Source organism: Mauremys reevesii, linkage group 1, assembly GCF_016161935.1.
Source record: "Mauremys reevesii isolate NIE-2019 linkage group 1, ASM1616193v1, whole genome shotgun sequence".
In the NCBI taxonomy this organism is placed as follows: Eukaryota; Metazoa; Chordata; order Testudines; family Geoemydidae; genus Mauremys; species Mauremys reevesii.
The window spans coordinates 216752242-216771724 of NC_052623.1; the positions used below are offsets into that span (position 1 = coordinate 216752242).

General features: G+C 47.0%; 1 protein-coding gene across 4 annotated transcripts in view; it reads left to right on the top strand.

Annotated features, from left to right (window-relative positions):
* Positions 1–17817, top strand: part of KEL (Kell metallo-endopeptidase (Kell blood group)) — a 33840-nt gene extending 16023 nt beyond the window's left edge. For 3 of the 4 annotated variants that reach the window (XM_039534706.1, XM_039534717.1, XM_039534731.1), the window contains 12 exons: positions 3221–3409; positions 4458–4603; positions 5054–5180; positions 5762–5872; positions 7568–7666; positions 8243–8320; positions 8832–8935; positions 9538–9648; positions 12167–12234; positions 12626–12792; positions 13412–13507; positions 16272–17817. In XM_039534706.1, coding sequence (XP_039390640.1) covers positions 3221–3409; positions 4458–4603; positions 5054–5180; positions 5762–5872; positions 7568–7666; positions 8243–8320; positions 8832–8935; positions 9538–9648; positions 12167–12234; positions 12626–12792; positions 13412–13507; positions 16272–16448 — 1473 coding nt within the window. In that variant the 3' untranslated portion in view covers positions 16449–17817. The remainder of the gene's footprint in view (positions 1–3220; positions 3410–4457; positions 4604–5053; positions 5181–5761; positions 5873–7567; positions 7667–8242; positions 8321–8831; positions 8936–9537; positions 9649–12166; positions 12235–12625; positions 12793–13411; positions 13508–16271) is intronic. The other variant, XM_039534727.1, reaches the window with a different exon arrangement.
* Positions 17818–19483: the final 1666 nt, after the last annotated feature.

Below are 19483 nucleotides of genomic sequence, written 5' to 3' on the forward strand. Positions count from 1 at the left end.
AGAGGCTGGGGCTAGGCAAAAAAATACCTACTGGGTTCATGGCTCTACTTTGAAATGTCCCCTGATTTGGAATGGTTTGTGAGTGGTGATCACATGTGCTCAGTGTCTGATGAGATCATGGGACTATTCCAGGGCTTGTCCACACTAGGACAGGATGCAGGGGTTTTTGGAACATTTTTAGCTAACAGGTTTTTAAGGCCTGGTGTAGGAAGGGCATGTTGCAGTTTTTTAATGTGTTAGCTTGTCAAGGGGAACATGGCTTACAAAAAACTTGTCTGATTGTACTAGGACTTTGTAACCCATTAGTTAAAATATGATACATTTCATTCTAATGTACATGAGAGCCCTTGGAATTCCATTTAGTCATCTCGTCTTCTTCATCTTTCTGAATTGGATCAGCTGAATTGGCTGCAATTTACTGACTGTGGGTCTTTCAGAAGAGATCTTAAATACCAAAGTTCTGTCTTCCCACCATGGATGTTTAAGATCCCCTGATAATCAAAGTAGAAACAGGAGTCTGGTCTGCTATCTTTGTCCAAAATTTCCATTTTGTTTGTCTCACTGTCTGGAGTGGCTCAGAACTGTCAGAAAACAGGGCAGACACCCCAAACTGGTGGTGTATTCTATAATTAGATTTCATCAAGCCAGTAACAAATGGTGCACTCCTGGATCACTATGCCAGTCTTACCATAGAGTCATAGCCGCTGCAGTCTATCTTGCCACCCAGACAAACTGGACTTTGTGATAAAAGGTTATATAAACCAATAATCATATCACATTAGGTTACTCCGAAGGCCAAAGGATCAGTCACTTACCCAGATCAATTTGGTACTCTGGATCTCACACCAAAGACAACGCTGGCAGCCAATTCTCTAGTAAACTAATTAAAGATGTATTAGCTAAGGGTACGTCTATACTTACCGTCCGGGTCGGCGGCTAGCGTTCAACTTCTCGGAGTTCGATATATCGCGTCTAATCTAGACGTGATATATCGAATGCCGAACGCACTCCCGTCGACTCCGGAACTCCACCACCGCGAACGGCGGTGGCGGAGTCGACGGGGGAGCCGCGGACTTCAATCCCGCGGCGTCTGGACGGGTGAGTACTTCGAACTAAGGTAGTTCGAGTTCAGCTACGCTATTCGCGTAGCTGAACTTGCGTACCTTAATTCGACACACCCCACCCCCCCGCCAGTGTAGACCAGGCCTAAGAAAAGGAATGAGAATTGATGAGAGGTTAAAGTACGTAAAATACATTAACGGGTGACTCAAAGTTTGGAAGTCCAAAATGATAGCAGTTGATATAATAAACTGCTAGTTGCCCAAAAGTCTTTTCAGGAAACCTAGACATTTCTGGGGATCTCCACTTTGCATTTGGCATCTTCCCTGTAAAAGTCATAGAATCATAGAATATCCAAAAGTCCAAACAGTCAGAGATAATGATTATTCCTTTGAATCAATATTTATAGTTTCTGCTCACAGAAGACAATCTGAATCGTAGAATCATAGAATATCAGGGTTGGAAGGGACCTCAGGAGGTCATCTAGTCCAACCCCCTGCTCAAAGCAGGACTAATACCCAACTAAATCATCCCAGCCAGGGCTTTCTCAAGCCTGACTGTAACAACCTCTAAGGAAGGAGATTCCACCATCTCCCTAGGTAATCCATTCCAGTGCTTCACCACCCTCCTAGGGAAAAAGTTTTTCCTAATATCCAAACTAAACCTCTCCCACTGCAACTTGAGACCATTAGTCCTTGTTCTATCATCAGGTACCACTGAGAACAGTCTAGATCCATCCTCTTTGGAACTCCCTTTCAGGTAGTTGAAAGCAGCTATCAAATCCCACCTCATTCTTCTCTTCCGTGACTAAACAATCCCAGTTCCCTCAGCCTCTCCTCATAAAAGTCATGTGCTCCAGCCCCCTAATCATTTTTGTTGCCCTCTGCTGGACTCTTTCCAATTTTTCCACATCCTTCTTGAGGTGTGGGGCCCAAAACTGGACACAGAACTCCAGAAGAGGCCTCACCAATGCCGAATAGAGGGGAATGATCACGTCCCTCAATCGCTGGCAATGTTCCTACTTTGACAGCCCAAAATGCCGTTAGCCTTTTTGGCAACAAGGGCACACTGTTGACTCAGATCCAGCTTCTCATCCACTGTAACCCCTAAGTCCTTTTCTGCAGAACTGCTTCCTAGCCATTCGGTCCCTAGTCTGTAGCAGTGAATGGGATTTTTCCATCCTAAGTGAAGGACTCTGCACTTGTCCTTGTTGAACCTCATCAGGTTTCTTTTGGCCTAATCCTCTAATTTGTCTAGGTCCCTCTGTATCCTATCCCTACCCTCCAGCGTATCTACCACTCCTCCCAGTTTAGTGCCATCTACATGTCTTCACCCACATGGGCCAGTGAATTTCTATTGTCAAATAAAATGGCCCTTGTTTTGACTTTAGCACTCTTCTTCATTTACATTTCCAAGGTTCCAATCGCGTTTGATGGGTAATTTAATTAGAGGGATATACATAATGTAAAAGGTAACGTAATAGCAAATAACAATCCTTCATTAGTTTTTGTGAAGTTTACACATCAAGTACATTCTCATTTTAACACTAACACTTTTGATCTAGGGTTATCTAGTTATAGAGATATACATAATGTAATGTGATATCAATCAACAGGTTATAGATAAGCAAATACAATACCACTAACATTTCCTTTGTGTGTTCACAAATGAATTGGCCTGATTACACTACAATACCTTTGACATTCCTTTGATTTCTATTAACATATGACTGAATTAGCCTGCAGCCCTGTCCTGAGCTGGCACCAGGGAAGACAGCATCACACTGTTCACTGTTGTTCACTACTGCTTCATGCAATTAAACAGCTGCCTCCTCCCAGCCCAAAAGTAGCTGCATTTCAGTGCTAAAATGATCCCTATATTTAAACCATTTGTAAAGTGTGAGGGAACTATACACTATTTATTTCTAATTGATTATTCAGTTTTTTTCACAGATCTAACAGTCCTATTCATCAAACCTTGCTCCAGACAGATACACAGGAACATTGGGATGAAAGAGGTGGTTTGTGTTGGTGAGGTGGTGGGGAGCAACTCCTGAAAGATTGAGGGTTGGGTGGGATGATCCAGGTGAATGGCTGGGTGAGTGGGATGGCTCAGATCCCAACTCATAGCTCTTCTACTGGTGATGGGTTTTAAATCACAGGTGGTCCGTGTGTATTTCTCATACCTGATGAAGCTGGGGACACTGTTGGGAGGGCCACAGAATGTTACCTCCACCTCCATCTCCTTTGCCTTGTCCTTCATCTCCAACCTCCAGAAGGAGGTCACCCCACTGCAGGAACGGCGGGAGAAAGGGATGCTGTTCTATCACACCACTATCAGGGAGCTGCAGGTGTGTGTCTTGAACTTCCAGATGAGAGAGGATGTGTGCAGGGCCAGCTCCAGGCACCAGCCGACCAAGCACGTGCTTGGGGCGGCACCTTGTAAGGGGCGGCCAATCTTCGGGTGGCGGGGGGCACTCAGGGTGTTTTTTGTTTTTTGTTTTGGTTTGGCAGGGTGGCGCTCGAGGTTTTTTTGTTTGTTTGTTTCAGCGGGGCAGGGCAGCGCTCCAGGGGGAGTGTTTGTTAGAGCCGGCTCTGGATGTGTGGAGCCCCTTGCAGGAGCCCGACAGAAATTGCCATTCTCCTGCCTCCTAGAGTCTCCTCTGCCACTGAATTGTCAGTTTCAAAGGGGTAGCCGTGTTAGACTGTATCAGTAAAAACAATGAGGAGTCTTTATGGTATCTTAGAGACTAACAAATTTATTTGGGCATAAGCTTTCATGGGCTATAACCCACTTCATCAGATGCATGGAGAGAAACATACAGTAAGCAGGTATAAATATACAGCAAATGAAAAGATGGGAGTTGCCTTACCAAGTGAGGGGTCAGTGCTAATGAGGCCAATTCAGTTAGGGTGGATGTGGCCCATTCCCAACAGTTGACAAGAAGGTGTGATTATCAACAGAGGGAAAAAATATTTTTTGTAATGGCCCAGACACTCCCAGTCTTTATTGAGACCTAATTTGATGGTGTCAAGTTTGCAAATTAATTCCAGTTCTGCAGTTTCTCATTGAAGTCTGTTTTTGAAGTTTTTTTTGTTGAAGAGTGGCCACTTTTAAGTCTGTTATTGAGTGTCCAGGGGGATTGAAGTGCTCTCCTACTGGTTTTTGAAGTTACAATTCTTGATGTCTGATTTGTGTCCATTTATTCTTCTGCGTAGAGACTGTCTGGTTTGGCCAATGTACATGGCACAGGGGCATTGTGCACATCTACCAATGTGATATATGCCATCATTTGCCAGCACTTCAGTCTCCTTGGAGACATTCCTATTTTCCCCATTCAGTCCTGGGGATAGGCTGGGAAGTCACATTTCAGCATTTCTGTTTGGCTTTACCTTTAGGAAAAGGCACCCGCGATCGATTGGCTGTCATGCCTCCAGGCAGCCTTCCATCCTGTGCAGCTGAACATCTCCCAGCCAATCGCAGTGCATGACATGGATTATTTGAAAGGCATGTCGCGGATGATTGGAAAATGGCAGAAGGAGAGGTAGGAGCTGATGTCTGATACTGTAGCCACTGTGCCTTGAGGAGGCTGTGATAGCTTCAGGTGTCAAACTAAACCTGAATGGACTTAATCAGTGTTCAGATAGGAGATGGCCAAGGAAACACTAAGGCACTGCAGAAGATCAATGGGTTAACTAGCAAGGCTCTTCCCACTTGTAGTCATTAAAGATCCTATGGCACTTTCTGCAAGCTTTGACCTGTTTCCTGGCCCAGTTCCAGCTCAGGCAATTATATTCTGCCAAACTAAATTCTTCCTGCAATTCCAGGCAGAGGTACTGTTAATCACTCCTTGTCTTCAGCTGTTAAGTGGTATTGCTGTTTGCAGTTAAACAGCTGCCACAGTTTACCCAAGATATGGATGCATTTAGTACTGGCTGAAGTGATCCTTATATATTAATCCCTATAAATGTGCTGCTTTGTGTCTTTTCCCCAGGGTCCTACAGATCTATATGATCCTCTGCCTGGTTGGAAACCTCTCCCCAGCCCTCGACAGCCGGTTCCAAGATGCACGCAGGGAGCTATATGAAAAGCTGCATGGAAAGACAGGGGAATCTGGGTTGGTGAGTCAGCTTTCCTTCCCAAGGCAGCTCTGTAGATGCTCTGCTCCCATGGCCACCCCCCTCTCCGGCTGCTGCCCCAATCTCTAGTCCTCAAAGTAGTTTCTCATGTTGGAGGGACAGAGTGGAAGGACATGCTGACCAGGATAGCAGCATTACTTCCTATTTCCTAGCACTTTCCTCTAGTGATGATGCCATGGAGGAAGCCAGTCCTGTACCTGCTACTGCACCCATGGAGTCCAATCCACACTAAGAGACTTCCACAAGGACAGGGGTTGGAGAACAATATACAGATGGGCAGGTTTCCCTTTTCTGTCCCTTCCAGCCAGGATATGAGTTCCCTCCACTTGTGGAAGCGAAGAGGGTGAACCAGCCTTGAGTTCTATGGCCATGTTTTCTGAAGTGCTCAAAACCTTTTAGGGTTGATAAAAATCTAAGTAAAATAAATTAAATTCTTGATTATTTGCTATGATAATTACTACACATGTACACATATTTCTCTGTCCCTCTCGCTTTCTATGTGTTGTTCTGCCTTCCTCCTCTGGAACTTTGTTTCTCTCTCTCTCTCTCTGCTTCTTTTCCAGGTACTGGCCCATCGCTGGAGGAAATGCCTGAGTGACACCAGCACCTTCTTTGAGCCTGTCCTTGGGGAGATGATTGTGCAAGAGATTTTCCCTCAAGAGACAAAGAAACTCGTAGGTATTCTTCTTCCCCCACCCAAACACAAACTCATCTTAATTTCCTTCTTCTCTTTCCATTCTCACCTGATACACTATCAAGGTCAGGTCACTTCCTTATTCCTTACAAATGTCCCATCATTCTTTGGGAGTGAGGTAGGTTATTGGAGCTTCAATACACTTATTGCTAAAATAGTCAGTACTAGGACCTCTATCCTTAGCCTCATCCCTTCAGTAACAAAGCAGAGAGTGGGACCCCCAGTACTCATGCATGATCCTACACTAAAACAAACCATTGTGTGCAGCCCCAGCACTCATACAGGACCCTACAATAACAGACCAGTGCATGCAGCCCCAATACCCATGAGTGATTTTATAATAACAAACCTGTGCTTGCAGGCCCAGTACTTATATGTGACCCTACAAGAACAAACTAGTGCATGCAGCCCCAGTAAGTGCAGTTCCAGCACTCATGAACCATCTCATTACAACAAACTAGCATGGATTACCCAGTACTTGTGAACAATCCTATATTAACAAACCAATATGCCAGGGCTTCTGAGTGGTCAGTAATAACAAACAAGTCTGCATACCCTGCGGAAGGGGAACCTTTTTGCTAAGGGATCAGATTTCCATTTCCAAGATTATTAGCACAAGCATTGAATTTATAAAGGGTTTGCAATGTGTGAAAAATGCCATGACAAAATAACCCAGGGACATGGGACAATGAGAGACATTAAGAGGGAAGATCAATGAAGAAGCAGAGAAGAGAAAGAGGGAAGAAGGACACAGGAGAGCCTGTCAAACTACAGCACTCATCTTCCTTGTAAGGGCATCAGTGAAGTGAATTTCCTGGGCTTCCTCCAGGGCAGAATATAGGTTCCACTGTGAGAGAAGTGTATGTGTGTGTGCACATGCGTGTAGCGGAGCCCTGAACTGATTGATTGAATCCCCCTCAGACACCACCAGTAAAGAGGAGGGTCAGATTGTATAATAGAGGGAGCTGGATCTAAATACATCCTGAATTTTCCTTTAATTCAAACAAAGGGAAAGAGTCTAGAGTAGATCCCATCCCATGTTAGGAGAGGAGAAGTCTAGGACTGAATGAACAAGGGACTGTGTTCTCCTCTCACCTAAGCAGAGGCAATGGGGAGATGAGGAGAACAGGGCAGGGCTGGGGAGCAGTGTACAGGGACAAGCCCATGGCTGAAAGGAAGTGAAGAATGAAATCCCTTCTCACTCCCTGGAAAGAGGGCAGGGGCGGCTCTAGGGATTTTGCCGCCCCAACCATGTCAGGCAGGCTGCCTCCGGCGGTTTGCCTGCGGAGGGTCTGCTGGTCCCCCGGCTTCAGCGGATCTCCCGCAGGCATGCCTGCGGGAGGTCCACCAAAACCGCGGGACCAGCGGACCCTCCTCAGGCAAGCCGCCGAAGGCAGCCTGCCTGCCACCCTTGCGGCGCTGGCAGAGCGCCCCCCGTGGCTTGCCGCCCCAAGCACGCACTTGGCGTGCTGGGGCCTGGAGCTGCCCCTGAAAGAGGGATCCTTACCAGGGCTGGGTTGTAGCTCAATTTGTGGAGCATAGAGAGAGAGTAGCCCAGGACTGAATAAACACGGGCCCTGATTGCTCCCCTCTCCTCTCAGAGCCAGATATGGTATTTCCTAAGGAGTAGCTGCTTTTCTGTAGCCCTGAGTGTATCTCTCTTTCCCCTTGGCAGGCTGAGAAGATGTTCTCTGCAGTCCGAGATGCCCTCAACAGTCGGCTGGATCAGGTGGAGTGGATGGATGAGCAGACCCGACAAGAGGCCAAGGACAAGGCATGTGTTGAAGTCACAGGTCACTGGGTCCTTATGTCCCAGAAGCCCGTGGAGAAGGGATGTGCACCTGCACATACTTTGACATGTGTTCTCATGTACATGATCCTACATGGACACTTTTATACATACCTGCTCAACACTTCTAGGTGGATACACATATACCATCATATGCACATGGTCATACTCTGATGTATATATGGAAAAGGTCAGTGTTTGTCCATGCGCACCCACAGCTGCACACGTGCCAACATATATGAACACCAACAAGCTTCCACATGGAGGGAGATAAAAAAGCACAAAGCTGCCCTGGTGTAAGCAGCTGCAACTCCATGGGCTTCATTAGAGCAGCTGCTGTTTATGTCAGGGTTGCATTTGGCCTTATGGCACTGATTTGGGAAAGGAGAAGAGCAAGGGGAGATGTGTTACCTGGAGAAGTCAAATAGGACATCTCTTATTTTTACAGAGCTAATTTATAAGTCCTTCTTACCCTGCCCTGAAACACTTTATAGGGACATTCAAAATGTAAGGAATCCTCTTGGTTATGTGTATTATTTTATTTTATTTTAATGATTTAAGGTTTCTAAGCTGCAGGTGGAAATTGGCTATCCAGACAGCACCCTCCAAACTCCTGAAATGGACCGGAAATTCCAGGATGTGAGTTATACAATGCAAACATACCTTTCTTGTTACTGGTAATATACCTGTTCCATACCCAAGGGGAATTTCTGCTGGAGGGGAAGGAAGCAGAGCATACTCCATACAACTAGCATACCTTCTCCTTTCCCTCCAATGTCGTTTTGAAAGAGGTTGGGTCTGGAGAAGCTGGGAGGTCCAGCCAGTGCTCTTGCGTCTTTGCTTACTCTGCCTTCTGTTGGGACAGGAGAAGTTGGGGGTGGCACAGTTCATCCCCCAAAGAAGCCGTGCTCTGCTTTGCTTGTGATAATATCTCCTGCAGTCCTTTTCCACATCTTAGGTTGGAGATTTTGAGGGTTGGGAGAAAAAAGAGAATATTTGATTGTTTGATTTTTTTATTAACCCCATTTTCTGCCCTGTTTGGTGTTGTCTCTTTTGCCCCATCCTCTTTCTGATTCTCATCTCTCTCTTGCTCTTGCTCTCTCTTCTGTGTCCTTTTAAACTCGCTCTCATTGCCTTTCTCTTTCCTCAGCTGGAGATACATGACAATACCTTTTTGCTCAATGTGGTGGCCTGCCTGAAGGCTGTGAGGGAAAATTTCTCCCTGAGGCTCCTTCATCCCCACCTGCAGGATAAGTATGTGTCAGCTGACAGGTGGTGGGGATGATGTGTGGTAGGGGACTGGTTATAGGATGTATATAGGCTGCGGAGAGGAGGTATAGGAGCAGCTGACAGGACACAGAAGAAGCTACAACAAAAACAAGAGGATTTGAGATATAGTATAGGAATGGGCCAAGATAGTGGGGAGGAAAGTTGCTCTTGTGGTTAATGCACTGAGCAGAAAGTCAGACAAGCTGGGTTCATTTCCCTGTTCTGCCACATACCACCTGCATGTGAGGAAGTCTCTTAGCCATTCTGTAAAATGAGGCTACTAGCAGTGGCTTACCTGACAGTGGTGTGAGGAGGGTACATCCATGAATGTTTTCAAGGAACTTAGCTATGGCAGTGATAAGTGCCTAATAAATAAATAAAGGCAGATACAGTGTTTGTATTGAACACATGAGGCTCTGAATAATGTGAACCTCTAACTCTGCCTCCTCTCTGAATGGGATTGCACTGGGGAGTTCTTTCTCTATGTCACCACCATTCCCACAAAGGTCCAGTAGGGAGAGGGATCAGGAGAAGGTCCCAAGTCATTAATAGTGGGTGTTCTCTCTCTTTTCTTTTTCTGCTTCTAGTTGGGAGGTCTTCCCTTGGTCTGTCCATTCCTACTACTCATTGAGGCGCCACGCCGTGGTCTTCCCGGCGGGAATGTTCCGCAGCCCCTTCTTCCACGCTGAGTTCCCCAGGTACTGAGAGGCTGCAAAGCCACCAGCATAAACCTCACCCCTTCGGCATGCTGTGTTTGTACCACACTGTTTCACTGTAAAAGGCCAAAACGGGGGAGAGAGGGTCCTGCTCTGACTGAACTCAGTGGGAATTTGTCCACTGGCTTCAGTTCGAGCAAAATCAGAGCCTAAGTGCTTTCCATGAGGGGCTGAGATAAGCCATCTCTCATCTGTCACTGAGTAACCTCAGGCTCTTACCCTGAGACTCAGGCTGGCAGTTTTCCTGGCCCTCCCATGCAGGCAGAATATAATAGAGGAGAAGGAAAAAAGACATGAGGCTCATCAAGACAGGCTACAAAGAAAACAGTTCCTGAGTCCACCTCAATACTGAGTCACTCAAAGATGGAGCTATATTATTTTCTAGAGTCCAAGAATAAATCCTGTGAAACCTTTAGGCAATCTCCTATCCAAAGTGTCTTCAAATGGATCAAAGACAACTCTGTTCCTCCTTTATAAAAAGACCACCTCTACTAAGCAACTTTTTTTTTTTGCATTATGAGGTTTGTATGCATTCCTGTGAACCATCAAACAGTACAATTCTGTTCCTCTGTTATAATGAGAGCACCTCTGTTGAGCAACCAGTTGTTGTCATTGAGTGGTCATTGAAGAGACATCAAACATTGTTTGATGTCATTTTTTTTTGTCCCCCGGGAGAAAGGTTTGCACAGGGAGAATAATCCCAGACTCATTAAATTCCTATTGTACAAAAATAGGCTCTCACTGGGGAAAGAAATGAAATAAGTGGTCTGATCAATATTATAATTCTTTTTAGTCTATGGTGAAACTTACACCTCCTATCTGTAGAACACCCATGTGTCCTTGATGACTCATAAAACTCATAACAGGATTAAGAATGGGACACAGCTGAAATGAATAATGGCAAGACAAATATACTTTTCTAATGCTATGTGCTTCCACTTAATGAGTGAGTCACTTCTGAATCAGCAGATCTGCCCCCTGTATTCAGTCTGATCTGCTGACTAAATTGACTGTGACGGAAGTAAGTTTGTTAACACTGTTAGCCCAGCAGAGCCAACAGTTCAGAGAGAGAGAGCATTAGATTCAGGAGTCAGACATCCAGGGTTTGGGGTTTTTTCCTCAAAAAAATGCAGTTCGGGGTTGACAAAAATATTTCACGATTTTATTTTGAATTCTCCAAGTTGTTTCAGTTGAAATAAAAAAAATCAAAACATTTTGTTTTGACATTTTTTAATGCAAAGTTTTGATTTTTCAATTTTAAATGACTTTTCATTTTGAAATTTACTTCAATTTTATTAAAGAAATTTTTTAAAAAAACTGAAAATGAAACATTCCATTTCAGGTGGAACTTAATGCTTCATTCAATACAATCAGATTTTTTTTTCAACAGTTTGCTAAAAAAAAATAAAAAATAAATTCTGGCCAACCCTGAAACAAAAGTCAGTGTTGATTTTTCAGAATGGCCAGTAAACTGAAAAATCAGTTATACATCCAGCTGTAGTTGCAGATAACCTTTAAAATGCGAACTGAGTCTGTAGAACTCTTAAAGCAGCTGCTGTTAGAGAGATGTGAGTTGCTCCTATTCATTTCAGTCACCTGTTAATTCTGAAATCTAGTGATGATCACTACGTACATGCTTTGCTTTTTCATTATTGATCAATGCATATAAGAAAGGAGAGGGATGATCATACTGTGGAAATTTGACTGTGAGTGGACTCATTCTGGTGTTTCAAATGGGTGGAGCTTGGTTTGTGGGTGGAATCTGTGGGAGTACCACAACTATTTCTAGTGAAACCCTCAATTAGATTACATACTTAGCAGACTTGTTAACAAACATCCAATTGCAATTGTTCACTTGTACAACCCCATTATCTTTACCCTCAGTTACCATTTGTGCAACTCTTCAACAGGCAATGGGGTTGCACAGATGTCACTAACCTGGCATTACCATGTCACTAACCTGGCATGAAGACACTGGGATTCCACAATTAATGAGGGCAGAATTTGACTTGCAGAATTTTTATTAATGATGAAAGGGTATGAGCTAGAAAGAATTCAGCTTGACTCTCAGGGTATGTCTACACTAGAATAAAAGACCTGTAGCTGGCCTGGGTCAGCTGACTCGGGCTGTGGGGCTAAAATTGTTGTGTAGATATTCAGGCTCACAAGCCCCAAAGTCTATACGACAATTTTGCAGCCATCCAGCAAGCCCAAGTCAGCTGACCCAGGCCAGCTGTGGGTATTTAATTGCTGTGTAAACATAGCCAGGGGGAATTGGCAGTGCTGATAGAAGAATCATACCTTTACTTGCACATTTACTGAACATGTTGGTCTGGAATAACAGAGACGATAAGTATGCAGCCCCTGATACTGGTTTTACACCATCACTTGGCAGAGTAGAATCACACTTAATGGAGCAGGGTTGTACAGAGAAACCCTTACGTCCCCTGCCTCCTGCAGGTTTGGCAGCTGACACCTTTTTACATTCTATGTTTTTCAGCGCTGTGAACTTTGGAGCCATGGGAGTCATCATGGCACACGAGCTGCTTCACGCATTCTATGATTACGGTGAGTATTGTGAACCATTCAGGGGTGCTGGAGCTAGAGGTGTCGGGGTGCAGAAACATCCCCTGGCCTGAAGTAGTAATAACAACCATGGTTTCCACTTTCAGCACCCTGACTATAAAAATTGTTCCAATGCCCCAAACCATTGCTGGTAATTTATAATAGAGTCTTCCCTCTGCTCACTGTCACAGACCTCAGAGGTGTGTTCCCTCTGGAGAGCTCAGGGGCGCTCCTCCAGGACCTGCTCCCTATTTAAATGTGTAGTGCAAAGGTGGGTTTGGTAAATTCAAAAGACTCAATCCCAGACCATACTCATTACTAATGGGAGCAGTGACTGAATCCCAGAGGACACTGGCATTACATTTACCTTCCTGGATTTCCCTCTTCTCCACAGTGGTGCCTGAGAGCTGTCCTAGATGCAACAGGGATGCATTAGTGCGGGGTACAGGCTGCCTGGTGGAACAGTATGAACGCTACTCTCTGCAGGGCCTGAGAATCAATGGCACTTTCACCCTGCTGGAGAATGCAGCTGACACAGGAGGACTCGCCATCGCTTACCAGGTATCACAAGCTACCTGCTGTTCTAGTCTTGTAGTTTCACACAACTCTGCCAGTGCCCCTCAGTCCTGCCCTACCCTGCCCTGCAACCTTCTTGCTCTGGTCCTGTCTTGGTCCTGTATGAATCAATACCCATATCTATGAAGCTGAAAGAACTCTGTGGAAGAAAGTTCCTCTTCAGGGAAGTTATGAAGTTTAATTAAATAATGTCTGTCACATGCCTTCAGATCTTTAGACAGAAGGTACTAGTGAAATGCAAAGCATGGCAAGTATTTTTTGAGCATGGGTGACTCAAGTTGAAATGGTTTTCATTCATTTATAGTGCATCAAACATCATCATCTTCTGACCCTCTGCTGCCACTATGTGGTATTGCCTGGAACGGGAAGCACAACAGTTAGGTTGATAGGAAAGAGGGCAGGGATAAGCCAACTTGGAGAGCAAGGAGATGGGACGGGAAAGAAAAGGATACTATACTTTCTCAGTGAGTGGGTGGATGGATGTCTGTGGTCCCAGCATAAGAGCTCCAGCACAGCACCAGCACTCTGTTGTGAGTTAAACTTTAATGATATTTGTGACAGTCTGAGTTTTTTATTTAATTTATCTGTCCCTCTTTGCCCACAGGCCTATAAGAACTGGCTGAAAAAGCACAAACAGGAGAGGAATTTACCCGGGAGTGGACTCTCACATCATCAGCTCTTCTACATCAGCTTTGCCAATGTAATGAACACCTTGCTGATCTTATTCATCTTGTCTGTCCCAGTCCATCTGGCCTCCTTTAATGTATCTTCCTCTCATACTTTCTCTCTCTGGTTTGTGTGTCTGATTATCACCATCTCCCTCCCTCCTGGTCTGCAGGGACGGCTTTAGGCTGATTTGCCCGATTCCTGGGAATCAGGCTCCGCGCTTAAGAGGGCCCCGCGCCTTTGGCGCCTTTTTAATTTTTTTTAACTTACTCCGGCTGCCGTCTGTCTGCTCCGGGGTCTTCCATGGCCCCGCTCCCCTGACCAAAGCGCAGGCGGGAGCGCGGCTGCCCCACAGCCCTGCTCTCCCAGCTGGAGCTCTGGCTGGAGCACGGCAAGCCCCGCGGCCCCAGCTGGAGCTCCGGCTGGAGCGTGGCAAGCCCCGTGGCCCCGATCTCCCAGCTGGAACTCCGGCCGGAGTGCGCAAGCCCCGCAGCCCCGGCTGGAGCTCCGGCCGGAGCGTGGCAAGCCCTACCCTGCAGCCCCGCTCTCCCAGTTGGCGCTCTGGGTCCTGGGGTAACGGGGGGCTCCGGGGACTATTTAAAGGGCCGGGGCTCCAGCTGCCTCTGCCACCTCAGTCCTTTAAATAGCCGCCGGAGCCCCGTCGCCCCCATGCATTCCCCAGGGCTCCCACAGCTATTTAAAAGGTCTGGGGCGGGGTAGAAGCAGGGGAGCCCTGGGCCCTTTAAATAGTCCCCAGAGCCCTGGGATAGCGGGGGGTTTGGGGGCTATTTAAAGGGCCAGGGCTCCAGCTGCCTCTGCTGCATCCCCTGCCCTGCTCGCACCAGCCCCGCCCCCCCTGCCTGCAGCCAGCTCTGCACCCCATGCCCACAGCCAGCCCCTGCCAAACCCCCTGCCCTGTCTCCAGCCAACCCCTGCCACACACCCCTGCGGCCCTGCCCAAAACCAGCCAGCCCCACACACACCCCTGCCCGCACCCAGCCTGCACCCCCTGCTCTGTCTCCAGCCAACCCCTGCTGCACCCCCGTGCCTGAAGCCAGCCAGTCCCGCACTCCTCTGTCTCCAGCCCTGCCAACCCCTGCTGCACTGCCCTGTGGCCCTGCCTGAAGCCAGCCCGCCCCACACACCCCTGTCTCCAGTCAACCCCGCACCCCTTGCCTTGCCTGCAGCCAGACCCTACCTCCAGTCAGCCCCTGCCCTGCCTCCAACCAGCCCCATGTCCACTGGTGCCCTGCAGTTCCCAGGGCAGTAACCCTGCACACCTGCTTCAATGAGGGGGGCAGGGAGCAGCTGGGACCCACACATGTGCACACCCCCAGGGATTGGCGGGGACCCACACATGTGAAACAGCAGTCATTAATAACCAATCAACAGCATATATGATGCAATGTACATACTATATAATTTTATTATTTATATAGTTATGGAAAGTAAATAATACATGGAAGAAATGAAAGGCTTTTTTTTTTTTACACTTTTTTTTTTTTTAGTCATTCCTACCAGGGCCCCGCCGAAAATGTTTGAATTGGGCCCCGCACTTCCTAAAGCCCGCCCTGCTGGTCTGAGTCTCTCTCCCCACTTTGCAGTGCTGGACTGCTCCCTAAATGCTGATCAAAGGCCTCACTGAAGACATACATCTTACAGTGGGCTCTGAAGTAATATCAGACTGTCAAAGGGACCAAGCACAACATACTATCTACTATCCATCATTTAAGGTTGATCTAAGGCAGCAGTCACTGGAATATCTAAGCACCCTTGTTTTTGATGACTGATGTTAATGAAAGAAAAAAAATGAATGATATTTAACTTGCCCGTCAAAAGATAATTTACTTACCTGGGAAGAGTGGGCAAGAAGAAATTTAGGTTTGCAGGAAGGAAAAGACAGCAATAGTGAACCAGCACCGCCACCACAATGAGCTTTAGGGAGAGAGCTGATCAAGTATTTTGGTGGTGGGGGTCAAGTATGTGGATGGATGGATGGAGTGAGATTTTTCAGGTACCTTCCTCTTAGCAAGTTTAGGACTTGTACATAACCAAACCCTTGAGCTGCAAGTGAAGTGCACTTCATAGATCACTGGTGTTATGTTCTCATAGAGATTCAGGGATCATAGAGATCAGCCATTGTATTCCACACTAGCTGGAGCTTCAGGGTGCTTATTGATAGTAGCCCTGAGAAGAGTGCAGAAGAAGGTGATCCAGTCCTGAGGCTACAAAGAATTGGGTCACTCTGGTAAGGTCTGAATTAGAGAAGGGATGTGGCAGCTCTAAGACCAGCTGTCAGTGAATGCAGGCAGGATTAACCAGAGTGATCATCTGGGCTTCCAGCAACAGTGATGAGTCCAGTATGCCCCAGACTCTGCAAACCATCTGAATAAAAGCTGGACACTCCCCTCCAAAGAATGGCATATTCACAGCACTACCTGTCCTGTAGGTGTTTCCCCTGCCAGCCAGCGTAAATTCTGCCTTGTTGGGGCTGTGACTAAATTAACATACTGAAATAACATAGTGAAGAGTTTAGAACAGATAGATATGGATAGATGGAACTCTTCCCCTTTACCATGCACTAAGAAATGGCAGTATCCAGATGTGTAGATCTGTGTCATCCTCTCTCTTGGCACTGTTGTCCAGCATCTCTCTCTGTTTGCCCTGTCTCCTCATGCTCATGTTGCCCAGGAAGGATGACAAGCTGGAACCTGGCAGACCCTATGTGAGGGCTCGTGGGCAAGTGAGCCTTTGGGATCATTCTTAGATGCTGACATGACTGTTTTGTTTCCTTCCAGGGGATGTGTGGGCACCAGAGCCGTGAGAGACTGCGAGCCTTCCTGCACAGGGACCCACACAGCCCCCCACCACTCCGCGTCCGCGGGCCCCTCAGCAACAGCCAGGACTTTGCCAGGCATTTCCACTGCTCCAGCACAGCACCAATGAATCCAGCCTTCAAGTGCCACATCTGGTAATCCACATGGAGAAGGAGGGGGGGAGAGAGAGAAAGGCAGAGGTATGGAGACTGGAGCTGTAGAATTCATCCCTGCTGAAGAATGGCCTGCCCTCACACAGAGACATTCTGGAGCCTAACCCATTCCTCCCCATCCCTTCTTCTCATACTTTTCCCCCACCAACAGGTCATGGTGGCAGAAGATTCCAGTCCGGGTAGCAGGAGGGAAGAGAGGCTAAACATAGCAGCCAGTACAGTGTGTGCTACTTCCCAAATGCTCCCCATGCCCTGCCCCAATTAGGCTAAATTTGCCTTTCAGAGTGTGGGGGTACAGGATTGCAAGGTCTGTAGACAAGCTGCAATCATTAATAATTCTGGGGGGAACCTCACAAGTTCCCATGCACACCTCCCACCCTGGACCACCAGGGATAGAAGAACCCGGATCTCTCACTCTGAAATCACACGAGGGGAAGAGACTCACTGGTTACTGCTTCCAGATGGGAAGATGAGACATTTAATTAATGTACATTGCTAAAAACCCCACCTAGATATGTTATGGCAAACCTGTCTTAGTGCCCCCAATATGAGTGGGATGGTCCTGGGATTCTATGTTATTTTCTGCTATTTAGCCTAGTGTCCTGGATCTGACCTGTCTAGCTCTTTGGGATTGCTTTCCCCCCGGTTATTCTTATCTCTGACCACTAGGGGCCTGGCCCAGTGCCAGCTTTAATGGAAAGCTCAGTCCCATTAACTTCATTGGACTTTGGATCAAACCCTAGATATTGCTCCTCTGATGCAGCGGTTGCCTCTCTTTTCTAATTGCTCCCCCTGCTGACTTCTGCCGAGAAGGACATAGCAGCAGCAGCTATTCTCAAGCTTTTTCGCACTCAGAAGAAGGGGAAGAGCCTGCACTGGCTGAGAGATAAGAAAGGCTGGAACGGTGGAACCCCTTCTGTGGAGAAGAGGAAGGTGGGAAGTAATGCATGGACAGGACAGGGAGTGGAATCTCAGGAGTCAGTGACATAGAGTCAGTGACATAGCTATAATGTTGCAAGTAGTGAAGTTCCACCAGAACCACTGAGTTATGAGGGACTTCCAGATGGAATGGCACTCCGGCATATCACTTGGCTCACAGGGTGGCAATGCTGCTCACACAAATTTGGCCCTCACCCCTCTGGGGCCCAGGCCAGATTTAAGCGGCATTGTGACCAGGTGACACCACTCATCACTCAGATTTGGTCTCCTGCATGATGTGGGGTGGACAGTGGGGTGAGAAGAACTGAGGGGCAGCTGCCAGCCAAGATTAGGAGTTGCCTCCCTAGCCTGGAATGGGAGCAGAGTGCTCAGCTGGGCGCTGGTGAATGGCCTGGAAAGTCCTGGAGGCCGGTGGATGAGGGGTTGGGGGGGTGAGGTGTTGGTGTACTATGGGGTGAGTGGGAAGGACTGGGAGGATGGGGGCAAGTGGGAGAGGTGGGGGGAGCTTTGGGGGGCAACTGAAGATGTTGGAGGCCGTGGGATAGGATGTGGGTCCAATGCTGGGCATAAGCAACATTTTAGATTTTGGAATGGGGAAGGGAGCCCCTAACCTAGTCCTGCACCAGGGCCTTGTCATGCAGTGTCAGGAGGCAATGGGGTGTGGGAGGGTGTTATGCCCCCCTAAGATAGAGATTCCTAGTAGTTGCCCCCAGTCACTCCATATGGAGATAACAGACACGTCTTGTTCCCTCTCACAAAAAGGCATCAAGTTAGGGTGACCATATGTCTCATTTTGGCCAGGACAGTCTCTTTTTTTAAGCCCTGTCCTGGCTGTCCTGACTTTTTTTGGCAAAACTGTGCATTTGTCCCAAAACTGGTCAGTTGGCAAGAGCAAACTGGACAAATGCCCAGTTTTGCCCAAAAAGTGGGGTGCAACTTTAGCAGGGTGCAGAGGAACATGTGTGTGGGGGTGAGCAGCAATGCCAGCCCTTCACAGGAGGGAGGGCTTGGGAGAGCAGCTCAGGCCAGGCCAGCCCTCCACAGGTGGGTGGCAGAAGGTCTAGGGCTGGCCCCACACACATGGGAGAGAGGGAAGCCTTGGGTAGGCCCCACACGGGAAGGGAGGAGGTGCCTCAGGCTAGCCCCGTATGGTGTCCCATTTTCCCTTTGGAAAATATGGTTACCCTACATCAAGTTAGCTAGGGCCGGGGCCTGTTTAAGGAAAGGTTGGGATGATAGGGGATGGTTTCCAGGGTTTATGGGAGCCTCCAGAGGTCAGACTAACCACCCAGATTTTAGAATGCTTCTCCAAATACCAAACTGCTTTTCAGGAATTTTTGCTATCCAGATGGGGGAGTTTTGCTGCTGTTATGTTTTTGTGACATGGTATTGTTGTAACCAAATGTCATGCAGTAATGCAGTGTAGGGGGGCAAAGCGTAAAAGATATGGTGGATTTCAGGAGCAGCAAGAAACTTGGCATATAAGAACATTTTTCTATGTTACTAAGAACCCCTTTAAACTATAATTTTGGAGGCTCTGATAATTAGACCTATATTTAAAAAAAAAAAACTAAAATTCACTAGAATTGGCAAACACAACCCTCCTACAGCTCACAGGCCGCTGTTTCTTTGTAAAGCTGTCCCTGGGAAAAATTTTAAATGATTGGAGCTGTTTTATTCTGACCATTATATTACCGGTGTGGTAATTCTTTGGGAGTAGATACTGGTATTGGGAATGAGCATCAAAATTAAAGCTGGAAAAGACCTATTAATTGTGTTAATCCCTATCACTGTGACAATTAGCAAGGGCTGTGGAGGATTCTCAATCTTTGGCAATTTTTAAATTAAGACTGGATGTTGTTCTAAAAAACAGGAATTATTGGGGGATGTTCTATGGCCTGTTTATACAAGGGGTCAGACTAGATGATCACCCCTTCTGGCCTTGGCATCTATGAATCCAGTGCCAACCAGTATAGAGCAACACAGCACTTCTTTTGAAAGACTATTCCACTGTTGTATTCTCACTGATTAAAGGCCAAACAGAATATATGTGAATAAAAGGTTCTTTACCTGTGTTGTTAT